At 37.4% G+C, this 18,303-nt stretch overlaps 3 protein-coding genes across 4 annotated transcripts; all 3 read left to right on the top strand.

The window, feature by feature from the left end:
* The first annotated feature begins 164 nt into the window (after window positions 1-164).
* nmt1a (N-myristoyltransferase 1a) lies at window positions 165-9,138 on the top strand. The gene is made up of 12 exons (XM_079456537.1): window positions 165-341; window positions 1,840-1,942; window positions 2,178-2,322; window positions 3,186-3,304; window positions 3,407-3,498; window positions 3,619-3,735; window positions 4,100-4,270; window positions 4,689-4,797; window positions 5,216-5,386; window positions 5,738-5,905; window positions 7,055-7,192; window positions 7,751-9,138. Exons 1-12 carry the CDS (start codon window positions 232-234, stop codon window positions 7,769-7,771), a joined length of 1,464 nt encoding a protein of 487 aa, XP_079312663.1. The 5' UTR covers window positions 165-231; the 3' UTR covers window positions 7,772-9,138.
* Window positions 9,139-12,417: 3,279 nt separating this feature from the next.
* LOC306893759 (perlucin-like protein) lies at window positions 12,418-14,718 on the top strand. Its single transcript, XM_079455786.1, has 7 exons — window positions 12,418-12,560; window positions 12,639-12,734; window positions 13,053-13,097; window positions 13,176-13,277; window positions 13,371-13,507; window positions 13,606-13,724; window positions 13,847-14,718. The coding sequence occupies exons 1-7, from the start codon at window positions 12,506-12,508 to the stop codon at window positions 14,007-14,009; spliced, it is 717 nt and encodes a 238-aa protein (XP_079311912.1). The 5' UTR covers window positions 12,418-12,505; the 3' UTR covers window positions 14,010-14,718.
* A 168-nt stretch (window positions 14,719-14,886) lies between these two features.
* LOC306893741 (natural killer cells antigen CD94) lies at window positions 14,887-17,644 on the top strand. 2 transcript variants are annotated; one of them, XM_079455756.1, is made up of 7 exons: window positions 14,887-15,001; window positions 15,472-15,570; window positions 15,682-15,744; window positions 15,822-15,875; window positions 16,006-16,096; window positions 16,179-16,335; window positions 16,531-17,638. In XM_079455756.1, exons 1-7 carry the CDS (start codon window positions 14,932-14,934, stop codon window positions 16,708-16,710), a joined length of 714 nt encoding a protein of 237 aa, XP_079311882.1. In that variant the 5' UTR covers window positions 14,887-14,931; the 3' UTR covers window positions 16,711-17,638. The 2 variants fall into 2 exon arrangements, with proteins under 2 accessions (XP_079311882.1, XP_079311883.1); XM_079455757.1 differs by lacking the exon at window positions 16,006-16,096 and having other exon boundaries at window positions 16,199-16,335; window positions 16,531-17,644.
* Window positions 17,645-18,303: the final 659 nt, after the last annotated feature.

Genomic DNA, 18,303 nt, shown 5'->3' with positions numbered 1-18,303 from the left:
TTTAGAATTCTAATAGGAAAGACACATTAGGAGACTTGAAACATTACCGCCATCTACTGATGAATCAAGCCATCAAACATGTTACTAACTGGAATCACAATACCGGTGATGAGGTGGAGCCTAAAGGACGAGCTATAAAACAACTACAGATCCCATCAGACCTTGCTGCAGTCCACCAATAGTCTTGCGGTATGTGGGAGCGCAGGGCCAGATCTCACTTCCTAGTTAAAGATGGCGGATGAGAATGAGACAGCACCGAAGCGGGAGAAAGAAACGGAGGTAGAAGAGGACCATGGACACTGCAGCAACTGTGAAAATGAAGACCATCACTCCGATGATGGGTGAGCGTGCATGCGTTTTGTTGTTGGGTTCAAATGTAAAACCGTCTTTCTGTCGGTCTTGAAACACAGGGCCCTTGCTTCGCTAGGTTAACGCACGCTCACTGTATAGGATGCCGCCCCCTGGTGTTGCGCTACTGGCCGATTCGTTTGATTGGCAGGGCGATCTTGAAAACGATTGGCTCAGGCGCCGTCAATCAGACAAGCGGACGAACCCACATGGCCGATTCTCCGGGATCGCAGGCGTTCACGAGAGCAGTTTTACAACCTCGTCGTATTTCTGGGTTGGATAAAATAATAAAATGTCATATTTAAACTCGCCGTTACATAATTAAACTCTTCAATGTCCTATCACAAAAAATATCGCCGCAATACAACAACCAAAACGCCTTTTCAAAGCCAGTCATGCATGTCTTTATTGCCTTTTCTGTCCTCTCTGTTAGTCACACGGATGTCCGATGGTTTGACAGGATCTGGTTGGCTTGACTGCAGGGTCAGTTCACGTTCATCCAGCTACTAATTTGCGTTCAGTCGGTCAGGCGTGTTCCTCTGTGGGTTTCACTTTCAGCAAACAGAGTTCCTCTGCAAAATCATTATATTATATATCATCTATTCCTCAAGTATTAGGTCTGTGCTTTTTTCCACTCAAGATCGGAGTTCTGTCAAATTATTCAGTTGAGAGCAATGAATGAAAAAAATGGCAGTGTGTCGAAAATCACGTATCGTTACAATGAATGAATCGCGTATCCTGTCCTGTTTCTACTAGTTACGTCCACCTCCATCAACATGATCTTTTCTGTATTGTTTCAAACGTGGGTTCATCTCAGTTGCCGTAGAGTAGCAACAGGCCTTAAATCATAATAAAGTCACACATGTTCTACAAATGTACATGAGACAATCGTCCATCTTGATGCATTTATCTATTGTAGTAATATGCAAACAAATCTTGCATGCAGTGCATAAAAAACAAAAGCACGTCTAACCAGAGCCAGATAAATCCTGTCAAAGCACTTTTTTTCCATATCCCACATCCTCTCAAACAAACGCACGTTTTCAGCAGGTCATGTGATGGACCATCTGTCCCCCATTAACAAATGTAGCTCAGTGCTGTCACTTCTCCCCCATGAACAATAATAAGATTAGCTGGCCGTCTCTTTGTACGCTGTGTTTCTCATCCAATTTCATTTAGGTATGTGGTGGTCCGCTAGACTTAGATTTACTTTGTCCACCGATTGAGATGAATATGTTGATGATCTTGTTGTTCAGTTCAAATGAATTGTATGGCACTATACCAGTAACATTGAACTTTCACACAATCTGTAAGAAATGTAAAGCTGTGTTCCCTGGTGTACTTTACACCAGTCAGAAGTTCAGGTCTAAAATAATCGGTAATGGCTTCATTGGGATGATGTTTTCACCTGAATCACACACAGTTAGTGCTGAGTGGATGTTGCCCTGCATTATTGCTGCTCATGTCAACTGGGTTCATGTGACCCTATAGGGAAAAGGGTGACGCGGGTGCCAAGAAGAAGAAAAAGAAGCAGAAGAAAAAGAACAAGGACAAATCTGGAGGCAATGATGAAGAACAAGATCCGCTGGCCAAAGTGAGTGTCTGGGTTTGACTGTCTGTCTTTAAATCAATATCTGTGAAAATAATAATTGAACTTAAAAATGAACCAAGTCAATTAAAATGTTTTGTTTCAGGGTGATATTACTGTGATTTAGGTGTCTGCTTAAACATTTGTAATGCAGAACGAACCCTGACAACCATGATATTACCATCACGTGGTGAAAGAATTCAGTCATTTTAGTATGATTACAATTTTGTTCTTTTCGCAGGTAAACTCCCTCCCTGCCGATAAGTTACAGGAAATTCAAAAGGCCATAGAGCTCTTCTCAGTGGGTCAGGGTCCAGCTAAAACCATGGAAGAGGCCACACGTCGCAGTTATCAGTTCTGGGACACTCAGCCAGTCCCTAAACTTGGTATTGAACACTAATATTCTCTGTCACATTCATTTTTTTATTTTGATGGCTTCTTAAAGAGATACTTTACTAGCGAATCAAAAGTTCCACACTCTCAAGGAAGAATTATGCAGACGGAGTTATAATACCACGTATGATTTAACTTCCAAGCGGTAGAAGGGGAAAGAATGAGTGTTGAGGTTTTGAAGCTCCAAAAAGTGCATCCATCGATCACACAACTGCTCGACACATCTCCGTGGTTTTAACAAAGGTCTTCTGAAGCGAATCGATGAGTTTGTTTAAGAGAACTGTCCATATTGACAGCGCGATTTACATTGATCTTTAGCTACCGTCATCTCTCGAATGCGCGTGAACCACAGGGTTTTATTTCCGGCAAATGACGGTGACGAAAGCTCCCGCCAGAGTAGACGCTTTCCTATTGAAACAAAACGAAAACTGCAGCTTTCGTCACCAGAACTTACTGCGTCATCTGCTTGAGATAGACATCAGCGTTAATACGCTGTCAATATGGATGTTTCTCTTAAGCAAACGCAGCAATTTGCTTCAGAAGACCTTTAAGAACACGGAGCTGTGTCGAGCAGTTCTTTGATTGATTGATACATTTTTGGGGCTTCAAAGAGTCGATGCACATTCACTCCCATTCTACCGCTTTGAGGTAAGATGATACATGGTATTATAACTTCGACTGCATTATTCTTCAAGAAGAAAACCATATTTAGTTAGGATGCCTTGAGTGTGAGTAAAACATGGGGCCATTTTTGATTTGCTAGGAAAGTATCCTATTAAGGCTTTATTAGGATCTTCAAATCATTAGACTTTAGGTTTCGCAAATTAAAGACCTGTTTGTTTGTTTGTTTTTGAAGGAGAGACTGTGACATCACATGGCTGCATTGAAGCCGATAAAGATGCCATAAGAGAAGAGCCATACAGCCTCCCACAGGGCTTCGTCTGGGATGCTCTTGACCTGGGAAACGCTGCAGTGGTAAGACAATTTCTTCATCTGTCTTTTATACAAGTATTGCAAATAAACACCTTCAAACTACTCAGGCACTGGGAAACAATTCAGTTTCTTCTTCTGTTGTAGCTAAAAGAGTTGTACACTCTTCTCAATGAGAACTATGTGGAGGACGATGACAACATGTTTCGTTTTGATTACTCCCCAGAGTTTCTGCTTTGGTAAGCAAAAATGTCTGCTTTGAAAACTTCACGAACCAAATTAACCCTTTTTGTTCTCCTAGTTTCTATAGTTAAAGGTTTATCTGAATCTGAGTTGTGTTGTGATGTATCTGTCTCCAGGGCTCTGCGTCCTCCTGGCTGGCTGCCTCAGTGGCATTGTGGAGTGAGAGTGAACTCCAATCATAAGCTAGTTGGTTTCATCAGTGCCATTCCAGCCAACATTCGCATCTATGACATGTAAGCAGTTATGAGCACATATCTATAGATGGTTTTAGCTGCAACAACATAAACAAACCTTATGTGACCCAGCTTGACTTCTGGTAGACCTCCGCAAAGAATCTACCAGATAGAATCTATTAATGTTGAGTACTTTGATTGTAATTTAATACAATGAATATACAAGAAAGTATTAATATCAATGAACATTATTATAAATAAATGGTCATATTATAACCAAACACTAACAGGAAGTCATGTCGATTTCGAAGTGTTTGCAAAATGTAAATGTGTGTGAGCTAAAAAAAACATGCTAACAAGTATGTGATTTTCACCGATGATTTCTCAAAGCGCTATACCCATATCCGCTTATTGTTCCTTCCAGAGAGAAGAAAATGGTGGAGATTAACTTTCTGTGTGTGCATAAGAAACTTCGCTCAAAACGAGTGGCTCCGGTACTTATCAGGGAGATCACCAGACGGGTCAACCTGGAGGGCATCTTTCAAGCTGTGTACACTGCAGGCGTGGTACTGCCCAAACCTGTGGGCACCTGCAGGTAAAACACATTCACCCACCGGATTAACAAGGAGCTCAACGTCTAGTCTGGTAATATATCGGAAAAACAAATGTTTGTGGTTCGCAAATAGTTGAATAATGTTGCTCCAGGGGGCGCATGGTGCTTTAGAAAACCATTTCTTTCGATCATACACACAAATTCAACCTTCAGATATTTGTTCACAAAAAGGCTTCTTATATACTTATATTAAAGCGAAAACTAACATACATTTTTGAAGAATATGTAAAGCTTAAATAGACAATATATTGTAGATATACAGGAAAGTGTTAAAGTTTGAAGTGTATTATTTAGACCCAATCAGTCTCAAAGCTGCACCCATTATCAAGAACCCATATGTCCTGTTTTACCTATTTGTGTTTGTATGATGAACATATGTGTATGATGTATGTATGTGTAGATACTGGCATCGATCACTGAACCCACGAAAGCTGATAGAGGTGAAGTTTTCTCATCTGAGTAGGAACATGACTATGCAACGAACAATGAAGCTTTACCGGCTATCTGAGGTGTGTTTTTTTTCTCTATAGTAACCCACTTGTTTCGTTTGCGTCACTTCCTCATTTTTCCGGGCACTGTCATCTTAATGATTCAAGTGTGAATGTTAACTGAAATAAACTCTTGTTACTTCTTAAATGTTAGTTTCCATTTATCCTGAACTTATTGAACTGTATATAGAAATTAGTCTCGTTTAGGAATTAATGTCATTTATTGGCCACAAAGATTCAAGTTATTTCTGGGGCCTTAACATTAATAGTCGTGTCATAACAGACAGCGAAAACATTGTAATTAAGTAAACGTCACATTTTATTTTACAAAATATATTATGTACATTGGAAAAGTCATGAATTATAAAAATTCTGTATTCTGGAATGCGTTCTCAGAAAATGCTTATGCTCCTGTTTTTCTCATACTTTTCTTCTGTAGGCTCCTAAGACTTCAGGCCTGAGGCCGATGACAGTTAAGGACGTGCCAGTGGTTCATCGGCTGTTGAAGGAGTACCTGAGTCAGTTCCACCTGGTGCCTGCCATGAGCCCAGAGGAAGTTCAGCACTGGCTACTGCCTCAGGAGAATATCATTGACACCTTTGTAGTGGAGGTATGACACTCATAAAGCCTTCAAGGTACACTGATTATGTATGTCAGATCTGTCGCTTTGCTCAAAACGGGAACCTTGAAACACTGTAAGCTGTAGAGGGGAAACGCACCATGTTTCTATCATTAATGCATCAGTGCTGTAGATAAAGCAATATGAATAATAAACAAAAATAATTAAATCAACAATAATGAAAATTATATAAAATATAACGATATTAGTAAATCATGTTTAAATCTTTTATTGATGGGTTTATGCTTATAATGTTTAGCACTACTATATTTATACTATATACTGTCTATATTAATACTATGTTACAATTTTGGCTAATTAATGAAGTTTAATGTGTTGTAGAATTCAGAGGGGAAAATTACTGATTTCTTGAGCTTCTACACACTGCCGTCGACCATCATGAACCATCCTGTGCACCGCAGTCTGAAAGCAGCGTACTCCTTCTATAACGTACACACCACAACACCCCTGCTGGACCTGATGGGAGATGCTCTCATCCTTGCAAAGTCGGTCAGTGTCTGGATCTTTTACCAAAATGAACAACAGTTTATGCACGGCAGTATTATTCACAGTCGCACCTTTGTAATTTTGACCAGTATATCTATTTAAATATTCAGCAAATTAAAGACTATATTTATAATTTGGGAAACTTGTGTCACTAGTTCGAAAACACGTACATATATACATATATATATATATATATATATATATATATATATAAAATGTATTCAAATCTGCAGTACATGCAGTTATGTTCAAAATAATATCACTCCAACATCACAAAATATAATTGTTGGTAGAAATTATATTTCTATCTGGCAAATATTTTACTTGTAGGTGTAGTAGAGTAATTGAAAACCAACAGTCATGACAGTCATGCTGCTAATTCTGTAATTGAAAAGTTTGTGTTCAAAATAATAGCTTCAATTACAGAGCTAAGTCATTGTGTGAAAAAACTGGTGTCAAACAAGTGGCCCTTTTTTAATGTTGACACTGTGTACACTGTGAAGACAGTGAAGCATTGTGGTGCAGGCATCATTATATGGGGATGTTTCTCATACTATGGTGTTGCGCCTATTTATCGGATTCCGGGGATCATGGATTAGTTTAAGTACATTAAAATACTTAAAGAGGTCATGTTGCCTCGTGCCGAAGAGTTGTTGTCTGTCTTCAACAAGAGAACGACACCAAACACACCAGTAAGCGAGCAGCATCCCGGTTCCATACCAACATCTCCAGAGCTTAATCCAATAGAAAACTTGTGGGGTGACATCAAAAATGCTGTTTCTGAGGCAAAACCAAGAAATGCAGAGGAATTGTGATCTGTAGTACAATCGTTCTGGCTGGAATACCTGTTCACAGAGGTGCCAGAAGTTGGTCGACTCCATGCAACACAGATGTGAAGCAGTTCTCAGAAACTATGACTATAAAAATTAAAATAGCAGACACTAACAGCCTAACATTCCTTTTTATAGGAATATTTTTAATAAAAACAAATTACTTTTTTCTTCATGTTTTGATTTAGTATAGAATCAGCAGTGTTCCCAATGCATTTGTGTATTGAAATAAAAGTCATTATAATGATTTTGAGATTTACTCACATTTTAAACGCACTGCTATTATTTTATTGAAGATTTTCTTGTCTCATTTCCCCTGCAGAAAGGTTTTGATGTCTTTAATGCACTGGACCTAATGGAGAACAAGACATTTTTGGAGAAGCTCAAGTTTGGCATTGGAGATGGAAATCTGCAGTATTATCTCTACAATTGGAAATGTCCCAGCATGGGTGCAGAAAAGGTGCAAATCTTACATTTAGTCATTTAGCAGACGCTTTTATCCAAAGCGACATACAAAGAGTTCCGGGAACAATACGCGATATATCATAAAAGAGCAATAGTACGATAGGTGCTAATACAAAGTTACTAGTTACTAAAAAAATTCAGTGAAAAGAAAATCATTTGTGTTTGACATTCTTGAAAATTCAGTCTTTGAAATATAGTGCCATCTAGTGGTGAGGTGGCTAATTGCAGCCAACTGCTCACTCCACCCTTTCAAAGAACTATGGTGGCTGACACAACTATGATGTCGTTACGTTTTCGTTTCTTTACCAAACACGATAACGTATTTGTGAAACGCGCTCTGTAGAGCAGTTTGTCCGTTTTGGGCAACTATAGAAACAACATGGCGGATTCAATGTAAAGGGACTGTATGTAGATAGAAATTGCTTGTTCTACGGAAATAAAAACATAACGCTTCATTATCTAAGATCTTTATATACCTGAATTCCTTTGTTTGCCATTTATTACCACAAAATTATCATACAGTTACCTAAAGTATAATTGTGTTCATTTCTAGGTGGGTTTGGTACTGCAGTGACCCATTTTACCATCAGTAACCTCAGTCTGGCATGACAGCGAGTCCAAGTTATGACATCACGCACTGACCACCTGACAGATGCTACTAATGGACTTCCTGCTTCAGGAAGAAGAATTCACCGCCCATTTGAACTTTGACCTTTTGGACCTGCACTACTGTTGCCAGGATGAGAGAGGATTTGATTTATTATATTTCTTCTCTCTCCATCTTTCTTTCTCTCTCTCGCTCGTTCCAGCTTTCTTTTTCTTCTACTCTCTCTGCGCATGGACTCAAAGCCATTGTAATTACCATCATCAGAGATGAGGAACTTTAATCTGTTATGATTGTTATTAATGGCACGCGCGCACACACACGCAAACCCACCCGTACATAACTACCAGACACGCTCCCATAAGTGTGGTCCAACTCATTCAGTGTAACACTCCCTGGCGTGCGGCAGGTGCTTTTGCAAAAAAGAATGCAAACTTTCATTCACCTCAGTGTTTTAGACAAGAATATAACAAAACAATCAAAAGACAAGCGAACAATAATAGCAAAAGTCATGTGAGATAATAAACATCCGAAATGGACATAACAAGGGCTGCTGTCAATGATTATCTTTGGTCGTTTTCTTTGTGCATCCTTGGATTGTTCGTTGCCAAGGAAACGCATCTTCTTTCTTTTGACATAGTCTGACCAATCAGTGGGTGCGGTACTCCGTAAGAGATCTATTTGTCTTGGTTTTGCTTTGTCATTGCTTTTAATCTATCCTCTCTAATCGGTTCATTGCTTATTTGACTCTTAACTGCCCTTGATTCCTTTTCAAAGTATTGCCAACATATAAGCACCTATGTAAATAACCAAGGATACAAGAGAGAAACCTACAAGTCGACAGTGATTACATCTACATTTTACAGCTGGCAGGTTAAGGGTTCGAAAATTAGCAATAATTATGTTTTTGAGGAAACTGTTTTGATTGGGGGGGAGGGTGGGAGGTTGGGCAAATGCGAAGAAATGTGTTAAGAATGAATTGTGATGTGTCTTAGAGAATAGATTTTGCCAACTCAGAGTTTTACTGCTCTAAAGGATGGGTGAATGTCCTAACTGTATTTACACTTTAACACTTATTTATGACTGCGGTTCAGAGCTGCAGTGTCCTTTTAGGAAACAAAAGAACATATAGTACCTGAGCAGTAAAGATCTGTGAGTAACCGGCAGTAACTACTCTAAAGTTGTGGTGTTCATAGTTATAGGGTAAAAGAAGAGTGATTTGAGGAAACTGGTTGTGTACAATGGCAGCGACTAAAAACGGGTCTTTCAGCTTTTATGAAATGAGTGAAAGATGTCAACATGTATTTTTTTTGTGCTAAATAAAAAGTAGCAGCTGCTATGACTGTTTGCTCTTGTGGTTTATGTGAGAGTTTGCAAGATGTGGTGTCAATGTTCCTCATGGAAAGTGTGAACAAACCTTATTATCCAATCTGGTAAATGCCAGTGGTAAACAAAACCGCAACTAAATGTTACATTTTACCATTTCATCTCATCTGTGGATATGCCTCTCATAGGCCCTTGAATCACATTAATGGAAAATATTCTCATTTTATCCCTAATTAAATAAACCAATGCATTTCTTGCTTCGTACACATGTTTGTGTAAACTATATAAGTAGGATGTTATTTTTTCTGCAATTAATGATCTTTTTGGCCCCAAATGTTAAAATCTGCTGTCAGGAAATGAGGACATGGAAGTTTTAAGTTTAAATGAACCTCTCAGTTATAGTCTAACTGATACACTGTGCATCTCCTGTCACAAGATGCCAGAAAACATCACTAATGTTTCGCACCAAAACAACGCAACAGGAAAAGATGAGAGTAATGCCCTGTGGAGATGCGTAGAGCCAGGTCTATTGAGTTCAGTGATACCCCTGTGGAGGGAATTATACATTGTGTTGACATTTTTGTAAAGATATTTGTTATGTTCAATGTCATTTCAGATTAGATGCATGCTAAAGGTCACTATATTGTAGTTCTTCTCTTTTTCCTCTACTTGTCTCTGTTGGTTACTGCAGTTCTGGGGTACCAATGTAAGTATTCTTAGATTTCACTATAAGCCCCTACATGTAAAGCGCATATTACAAAAAGGGGTTGGACAAAATGATGTGACCATTTGCCTTTAACACAGCTTCAAATCTTCTTGCAAAAGATTTATAAAACTTCTTGTCATTAAAATGTTTGATGATTCAGAACATCTTCCAGTTGCTTCAGAGTTGCTCAGATGAAGGTATATCAGATTCAAAAATATAATTGATCTTATCAAGGTGTTTGTGTTTAAGTAACTATATAAGCTAAATGTTTTAGGTTTGCCTGACACGTGGGTTTTGAACAATGATATGTTTGATGTATCCAGTTCATTCATTTGTCATGGAAAACAAAGCTGAAAATACTGTCGAGCCCTGAATGGAGACCTGGTCATGATGAACAGCAATGAGCAATGAGGTACAATTCAAATCAGCACATTGTTGATTCAGATGCATTGACACTACACTGGATTGATTGACTGACAGCCAGACTGAGGGGGTGTTGTTTTGGTTAGACAACACCCCCTTAAACAATAATCACTGGAAAGTATAATTTCATATCTGGCCTGACATTTAAAGGTGTCGTGGGTGGTCTTTTTTATTTTATACTGTTGTATGAGGTCGTCTTATGACGTTCGCGTGGTTTTTACATTCAGCATTGATGCCAGCATCTCTGTCTCTCTGCATATGCTAAAGAACCATCCACATATCTTGTATGTTTTCTTTCAGATGGTGGATCTACCCTCCTGATGATGATGATATACATGATCCCTTGGGGGAAGACTGTGCTGTATTCTATGGATATACAAAAGGTGAAAACGGGGAGACATTTCTTCCTTAAAGAAGGAGAGAAGCATTTGCGAGATTCCTTGTACTATAGTGAATAATGTGTAGGGATGGATTTATACTTTGTTATACTTCGTCATACTCTGTCATCATCACAGTAACATTTGACTTATGAGATTTTTAATATAGTATTAAAGGACCAGTGTGTCATTTTTGGGATGATCTATTGATAGAAATGCAACATAATACACACGTCTTCAGAGGTGTTTAAAGAGCTTACACAAGAAAGCGTTATGGTTTTATTACCTTAGAATGAGCTATTTCTATCTACATACACAGCGGGTCCCCTTGCCACTAGGGTTGGAGTGAGCGGTTGGTTGCTATTCGCAACCTTGCCGCTAGATATTACTAACTGGACCTTTAATGTAATGAATGCAATTTACAGGTCATATTACTGGCTCATATTAACCTGTATGGCTCTGATGGCACAGTATAGCTCTCTTATTATAATGCAGGTGTCAAAATAACGATACATGCAATAGGATGCTTTTAATGTAATTCTGAGGGTTGTTTTGAAGTGGCAGGTGGACGCAAAGCATGCTGATTAAAATGTCAGCCTCTTATTATAAAAAAGATCCCTTAATTCCTGACTTCCAGTGATTTCACTTCCTTTTAAACTAGAATGGTTTCATTGCTGAAACATTTTATATGTCTATGTGGCATGTGACAATGCAATGACTGAACGATGAAAACAACTCAATAGAACAGTAGTCCTTTCAATACTGTTCTGTATTTCAACCACACTGAAACCTGCTCTGACTTATCTGGCCCAACTTGCCCCATAGTTAACAGTAGATAGCTTTTTAAATCAGTTTAAAGAAATATTTTTTGTATTGGTTGAATTATAAAATGTTGGGAACCCGTACTACGGAAGACGTAAAGTGTCAAACAAAACAACAAATCGCAAAACAAACAACAAACCTAAAAGCCAAAAAACGAATCCCAAATCACAATTACAAATCTGAAAAGATAATAACAAATCAGAAAACACAACAACAAATCCGGAAACAAAATAACAAATCAGAAAACACAACGACAAGTCAGAAAACACAACGACAATTCGGTCAAACCGGAAAAGGTAGGTCTTTTGTGTGACCGGGGTAGTTACTGCTGATTGGACGGAACCCCTGTCTTTTTTTATCAAATTTTTTATTTGCACATTCAAAATGGCTGTGGTTGCTTTCACAGCTTTAAAGTTTGAAAACTTTCTGGAACCTTTTGTGAACAGGAACAGACTTTCTGAGAAAAGTTCACTTCGTCTTGGCAACACTTCAGCAAAGATCATCACGTATTAGTTGCACGGTTAGATTGTCATTTTATTTATTATTTACAAAAATCACTCATGCCTTTCATTTACTTGTCCCCATTGTTTCTAAAAATCCAGGAAATCTTCTCTTACAGAAATTTAGTTTAGTTTACCACCAACATTCCTGACATGGTGCGATCCAACCAAAGGGTCTTTACTGTATGTACTTATTTTAGTATGTAATTACTGTATGTACTTCCAGCCCTGAACCATGAACCTAACGCACATTAACCCACTAACCTATAATGCGGGGTGGGGTTTGGTGCAGATGGTGCGGAGGAATGACTATTGAATCTTGTCCGTTTTCACGGTTCACCAGGATTTTATTGGCCAAGTTTGAACATATTGTAATTACGAACCCAAATCTGTTACCTCGAAAAACAAAGAAACAGTGCTATCGACACCGTATTGAAGATGATTCCCCCTAACAACCAATTCACATATAACAGGATATGATAACAGGAAGTACAACAAGTTGTCTGGCTTTGCAAGGTCCACACTTCAGTAGCTTCTGTGCTTGCAAAACATGAAAGAGAATATTTATTGCAATACCGTTCTGAAGACCAAGTCAAGATCATCAAGTAAATCAGGACAAATGGTTTTTTATTGATACATTGCACTGATTTGCAACCGTAGTTTATTGTACTTGTTTTTTTTAGAAAAAAACTGCTTCAGCAATGAACGAGGCGGTATTGTGGTTCTCTTTGTTGCCCTCTTCATGTCTTCGGTGGCTAATGCGGTGCTGGTATATCTCCGTGAGTAATCTTATGATTTACATGAACCCATACATATACCCAAGAATGTGCTTAAATGAAACATTTATCTATTATTATAATAATATACTTTTTTCGGTATCACTTACTATTACAGCACACATCAAAATTGCTGCACGTTTAATGTATTTTGCTAACTCATATTTTCATGCGTTCAGGTTTTATAATCTTGGATTGTTGACTATCATATAGACTATATGAAAATATGCGCTTTATCTTGCATGTAGTGCAGAGGTTATGTGTAGGTATTCACACTGTAATAGGGACTTTGTATAATACATGATCTTATTTTCATGACAGATTACAGTGATGGTTGCGAGCCAGTAACAAACTGCACAGAACCCGGTACTGTATATAAAGACCACAGCGTTTCCTGTGACATAACACATTTTTGCATGTGTTTTAATTGTTTCTTTATTTAAGGGCTTCACGAAGAACTAGATGATATACACAATGCACAGAACATATGGCTCCATCCCGAGGATAACAAAGACTGGACAGCAGCACATAACTGTCCAGAAAAAAGCAAGTGACTCAGTCATGTCACATTTGAGATGTAATTCACCTTTGTTATTACTTATTATTATTATTATGTTTTGTCAATTTCGGTTACAAAAGATTTAGCTGAGATATGGTTCAAGAAGAAGGGCAGATTCTATGTGTTCTCTACGGATTTGAAGAACTGGAACAGCAGCAGGGTACGCTGTCAGGCTCTGGGTGGAGACCTGGTTGTCATCAATAGTGAAGAGGAGCAGGTATAAAAGGGGATTGTAATTCTTTTTATTTACATAACATCATATTAAAGTTTGTATACTGTAGTATATGCACTGTAAATGATCTATCTGTCATTCAGAAATATGTTGCTGGCATAATAAAGAATATCAGTGCAGATAAATTATATTGGAGTGGTCTGACCGATAGCCACGCTGAGGGGCAGTGGCAGTGGGTGGACAACACCAGCTTAGATCTAAGGCAAGTATCAATTGAAATCTTTTGTGATGCAGTCTGACGGGGTCTCTTCGATGTTTGACTTTGTTTGAACTATAAGCCAGGATAAAGCCATACAATTGTTTATTTTAAAATGTACGTGTCAGTTTAAGGAATTTATGGACATCTGCACCAGATAACTACAAATCGATTGAAAATCCTGAAGGTGAAGATTGTGTTGTTTTCAATGGACGGAACGAAGAAGCAAAATGGGGAGATGTTTCTTGTTTCAGGAAGGAGAGAAGGATTTGTGAAATTCAGTGTGCTTAGTAAATATTTGCCATATCAATTACTTTGACATGTGGTTTCTCTGTACAGGTACACAAAAACAGAAAAATATTTTATTTTAAATATTATTTTTGGTTTTGATTTTTATGCTAGCAGGTGTCTATTCAGATTATTGAATGTATAGAATCAATATGGTACACTCTAAAGAATGTTTAGGTTCATTTAACCCAGTAAATGGTTTATATTTGATCTTTCAATGGGGTTAAACCCCAGCATTCTGGGTTGAAACAACCCAGCATAGGTTCATTTACAACCTACAACCTAGAGTGTATTCTACGTATGAAGAGTCTATTTACAAAAACAGATAAATATCATTTTAAATTTATTTTTTAAATATTTTTATTGTGTTATTTTGCGTTTTCCCATGTTAGTTAGCTTAATTTTGAGAGTTTACATTTAGGCAGATGCTTTATCCAAAGCGACTTACATAGAATTAACCTATACATTTTACATAGGTGTCTGCAATCCCCTGGGATCGAACCCACAACCTTGCAATGCTCTAAGCTTTCCTGTAGCTCAGTGGTAAAAGTTATTATTACTTAATTAAAACAATCCAACTGTAGTTTGATAGATATTATTGTCATGCACATGATTTTACAAATTGTTTTGCAAATGAACTCATATATTTATATATTCTGTCTTCTGAGTTGTTGTTTGTAGAAAGATACATAATAAAAACTATTTTGATTTGATGTTGTTTCATTCCAATTTCAGCATTGATTTTAATAAATTATTATGGACAGATTCATCTTTATGGGCTGACATATTGTAAATTTAGAATGACACGGTATGCAGTTTGTTGTGACAACGTGTTCACAGGAAATGACAAGCAGTTTGTCAAGGCTGATCTGTGACCCACAGACTAACTTAATTATTGCAAGCCTCACTTCTCTATTTGACAATAATGGCCAGAGATGACATTTTCGATCATGTTTATGATAACACCAACTGGATGAAAAAGAACACACGTGGGGGTGAGTGCTTGATATTTGTTAAAGTTAAAAAGTGTTTCATCTGTCTTCACCGTGCTGAACTGTTGTCTAAGTATTTTGTCTCCATAACTATTTTTACCCTATGTCAACAAGTCTGAGCTATCGAATTTGTGCTATAAGCTTTTTTCTATGGCATCATGACTTTACTGATAGCCCATGCTGCGTGTGTTATTTTATAAAAAAAAATGTCACTTTAAAAATGTTTGACATCAGATCATTCTAATAAATGTGTTCTGCTAGTCCTACATACAGCTTTACAGGTCCCCTGAGGCTCATATTCAACTTTTTTTTAACTATTGGTCTAGTACTTTGCTGGTGTGCTTAAACTCATACGCAAATCCAGAGTCACTGCATTTCAATAGCATCCCCAACAAGAAACAATGTTTTTTTTAAAGGCTAGGTGTAGCTTATTATGTTTTTCCTCCTTGTCCAGTTTAATATGTATTTTATAGACAGGAGGCCTGGTACCGAGAGGAGGAATTATATCTTTGTCGCGGTTCTTTCTATTCTCTTACTATCTCTTTTGACTAATGCAGCGCTGGGATGCCTGTGTAAGTATAACAAACACAACTCACAAGTCAAACATAAAATCCAACATACAAGCAAACAAACGTATCAAAGGAATATTTACATATACATTTTTTACATTTCGTCCTCTACAGATTTCATGAAGGAAACTAGTGAATTTTTGCAATGTGCACCAGTTAGAAACTGCTCAAATGCTGGTAAATTCTCTCTAAAACCTTCTGTCTTATAGCGAGAAAGATTAAGCTACTTCATGACTTTTCACACATTCTTTCAGAAGGTAATCCAGATTGCAAATATGAGGAAAAGGAATTATTAAACTACTGCCCAGGTAAAACTGTGTATTTTTATTCAGCATACTGCCCATAGGATTGTAACCGATCGTTCCCAGATATATGCTGCCACCTTTATGCTTGTGACTAATGTCCTTAACATCTTACAAAAGCAGTTTCTTTTTACAGTAAAACCATGTTGTGCTTTGTATCTCCACGGCCTGAAGTATTGTTATTTAAAACTACCAGTCAGTCAGATACTGAGGAAATACATTTTCAAGTATGTAAAGATGCAGCGAACTGGGTACATACAACTGTATTTTGAGTCAAGCCACAGACTTTCATTTCCTTTTCTTCATTAGTGTAAAAAATCTCTTCGTAGATTTGTCAGAGCAGTGGGTAAAAGGCAATGGCAGTTTCTATGTTTTCTCAAGCTTTAACAAGACCTGGATCTCCAGCAGACAACACTGTCAGAGTCATGAAGGAGATCTGGTGATCATCAACAACACAGATGAAAAGGTAGCCTATAAATTAAATTGTTAAAGTCCCCCCTCATATTTTCTTAAGGAACAGAGGTAGAATTATGTCTACTTGTGAAGACCTCTGTGTTCATGGATACAAAAAAACATTCAATCTTATTCCGATAATTTTATTTAGAAAATGTTATTATAAAAACAGAAATAATAATAAAAAATCTATTTATTTGTGATGCAGGCATTTCTGGCTCATATATTATGTAGCACTGGAGAATCTAATCTTTACTGGACTGGGACCCTTGGGGGCAACTGGGAAGGTCAGGAACAAGTCAACTGTGCTACACTTAAAGGAAATAAACAAGGGGACGCATCTTGCCATAGGGAAGAGAGAAGCATTTGTGAGATTCCATGCCTCTGATTTTAAAAAATGTCTTATTCATTTTATGATGTTTATCATACAATCATCATAAGATGTTACTGCACTATAGTAAATGTATATGATATATTAATGGTTTTTGCTATAATGTGATTATATTTTTGCAATGTGCACTATTCTTTAAGTAGTCTCCTTGTTTCACTTTATATTAAAAACACTTAGCTCATGGTCTGTTTAGTTGATAATTTAAAATGTCAGATTAACAAGTGACATCTTTCCTGATATACTTGTTGTGGAGCCACATAATATTAATTGTGGATATGAGTTACAAGGGCCAAACATTATGACCATTTCTACAATGTTTAATTGTTAACTAATATGAAATAAATTTTTCTTTAAAAAGCAATCCATTCATTGTCAACAGGTTAATAACTTTCGTCAGAGTAATGCTTTGCGGAGCACTGTCAAACAGAACTTTTTTATCATGTCTTTATAAAATTAACAATAATCTACTGGCTAGACAGTATAGTTCATTGTTAATGACTTAAAGAACTCCAACCAAGCCATTGATGATAAAGGTATAGTTTTTTTTCCTTTTTTTGACAGTGCATTTATGTTTGTAATCTTATTCAAATAAAGCCACAGATAAATATTCATCCATAAAATCAGTGCTTAAGTTGTGCCGGAACAAGGGGGCGTGGCAGACAGTTAGTGGGGTGGGGAGAAGTAACAGAATGTGCCATCTCTGAGGGTTTTTCCACTATTTAGATGTTTTGAAAATGCGCATTAAAAAAGCCTAATTGGAAACGGACATGCAAAGATAATCGCAGAAATATCAAAGAAATTTAACGTGCTTGACGCAGTTATTTTAAGTTTGGCTTAGTACAAATGTGTGTTAATGTGATGGAAACAGTTTATTGTCATCATTATGATGTTGTGAATATTTGTGAATGTAAACAAATAAAACACAGCACTCAACATTTGTGTAGAATTCAAAAGTTTTACGTTAAACATAAATTAAACCTGCGGGTGTAGGTGGAGGCTGCCGTGTAAAACGTTATATATTATTATTATAATTAAGCATAATAAGCATTTAATCATCCATTGATGTATTTCATCAGTTCTTCTGCGTCTCTTCGCAGCATTTGTCCAACAACTCAAATATCTCTCTGAAGTGTCCATATGTGTGTATTATACAGACACATAGACACTGTACAGCTGGTTTTGTGACTGTAAGTTATTCCCTTTAAATGCTATTGAAGATAGAAACATGTATATTAAAGATCGGGTATCATGCTGTCATGCATTCTGACTTTACACTGTTAAACGTGCTGGTGTCTCATGCTTAACATGGTCAACTTTTAAAAAAAGGAGTTGGACATATGATGTAGTATTTCTGTACTTGATACACCCCCCAGCACTCCAACTTGTTTTGGATCCAAGAATTCTGGATCCCTGTGTCCTCCTATTCCTTTGATTGGCCATTCTCTGTGTGTACGTGCATAATGTACAAAACACGAATGGATCCATTCTGATGATGTGTTGCTTGTAAGTGCCGTAGTTCCATCTCACTATCCCACTAGTCCCGTCTCTACCAGCTCATGTTTTTCCGGAAATAATCGTACAGCTGCATCT

This window comes from Barbatula barbatula, assembly GCF_947034865.1.
Source record: "Barbatula barbatula genome assembly, chromosome: 5".
NCBI classification, from domain to species: Eukaryota; Metazoa; Chordata; class Actinopteri; order Cypriniformes; family Nemacheilidae; genus Barbatula; species Barbatula barbatula.
The sequence above is the reverse complement of the archived record's forward strand: the minus strand, read 5'-3'. Positions and strand labels throughout refer to the sequence as shown.

What these genes read in the sequence shown, in the direction of transcription:
- LOC306893759 (XM_079455786.1), top strand. Translation starts at nt 12,506, where the DNA reads ATGAAAGAGAATATTTATTGCAATACCGTTCTGAAGACCAAGTCAAGA. An exon ending in GACCAAGTCAAGATCATCAA is followed by an intron (nt 12,561 to 12,638) that starts GTAAATCAGGAC and finishes TGTTTTTTTTAG; the next exon opens with AAAAAAACTGCTTCAGCAAT. An exon ending in ACATAACTGTCCAGAAAAAA is followed by an intron (nt 13,278 to 13,370) that starts GCAAGTGACTCA and finishes CGGTTACAAAAG; the next exon opens with ATTTAGCTGAGATATGGTTC.
- LOC306893741 (XM_079455756.1), top strand. Translation starts at nt 14,932, where the DNA reads ATGGCCAGAGATGACATTTTCGATCATGTTTATGATAACACCAACTGG. An exon ending in TGCAGCGCTGGGATGCCTGT is followed by an intron (nt 15,571 to 15,681) that starts GTAAGTATAACA and finishes CGTCCTCTACAG; the next exon opens with ATTTCATGAAGGAAACTAGT. An exon ending in TCAACAACACAGATGAAAAG is followed by an intron (nt 16,336 to 16,530) that starts GTAGCCTATAAA and finishes TTTGTGATGCAG; the next exon opens with GCATTTCTGGCTCATATATT.
- nmt1a (XM_079456537.1), top strand. Translation starts at nt 232, where the DNA reads ATGGCGGATGAGAATGAGACAGCACCGAAGCGGGAGAAAGAAACGGAG. An exon ending in TCAGCCAGTCCCTAAACTTG is followed by an intron (nt 2,323 to 3,185) that starts GTATTGAACACT and finishes TTGTTTTTGAAG; the next exon opens with GAGAGACTGTGACATCACAT. An exon ending in AGCTTTACCGGCTATCTGAG is followed by an intron (nt 4,798 to 5,215) that starts GTGTGTTTTTTT and finishes TTTCTTCTGTAG; the next exon opens with GCTCCTAAGACTTCAGGCCT.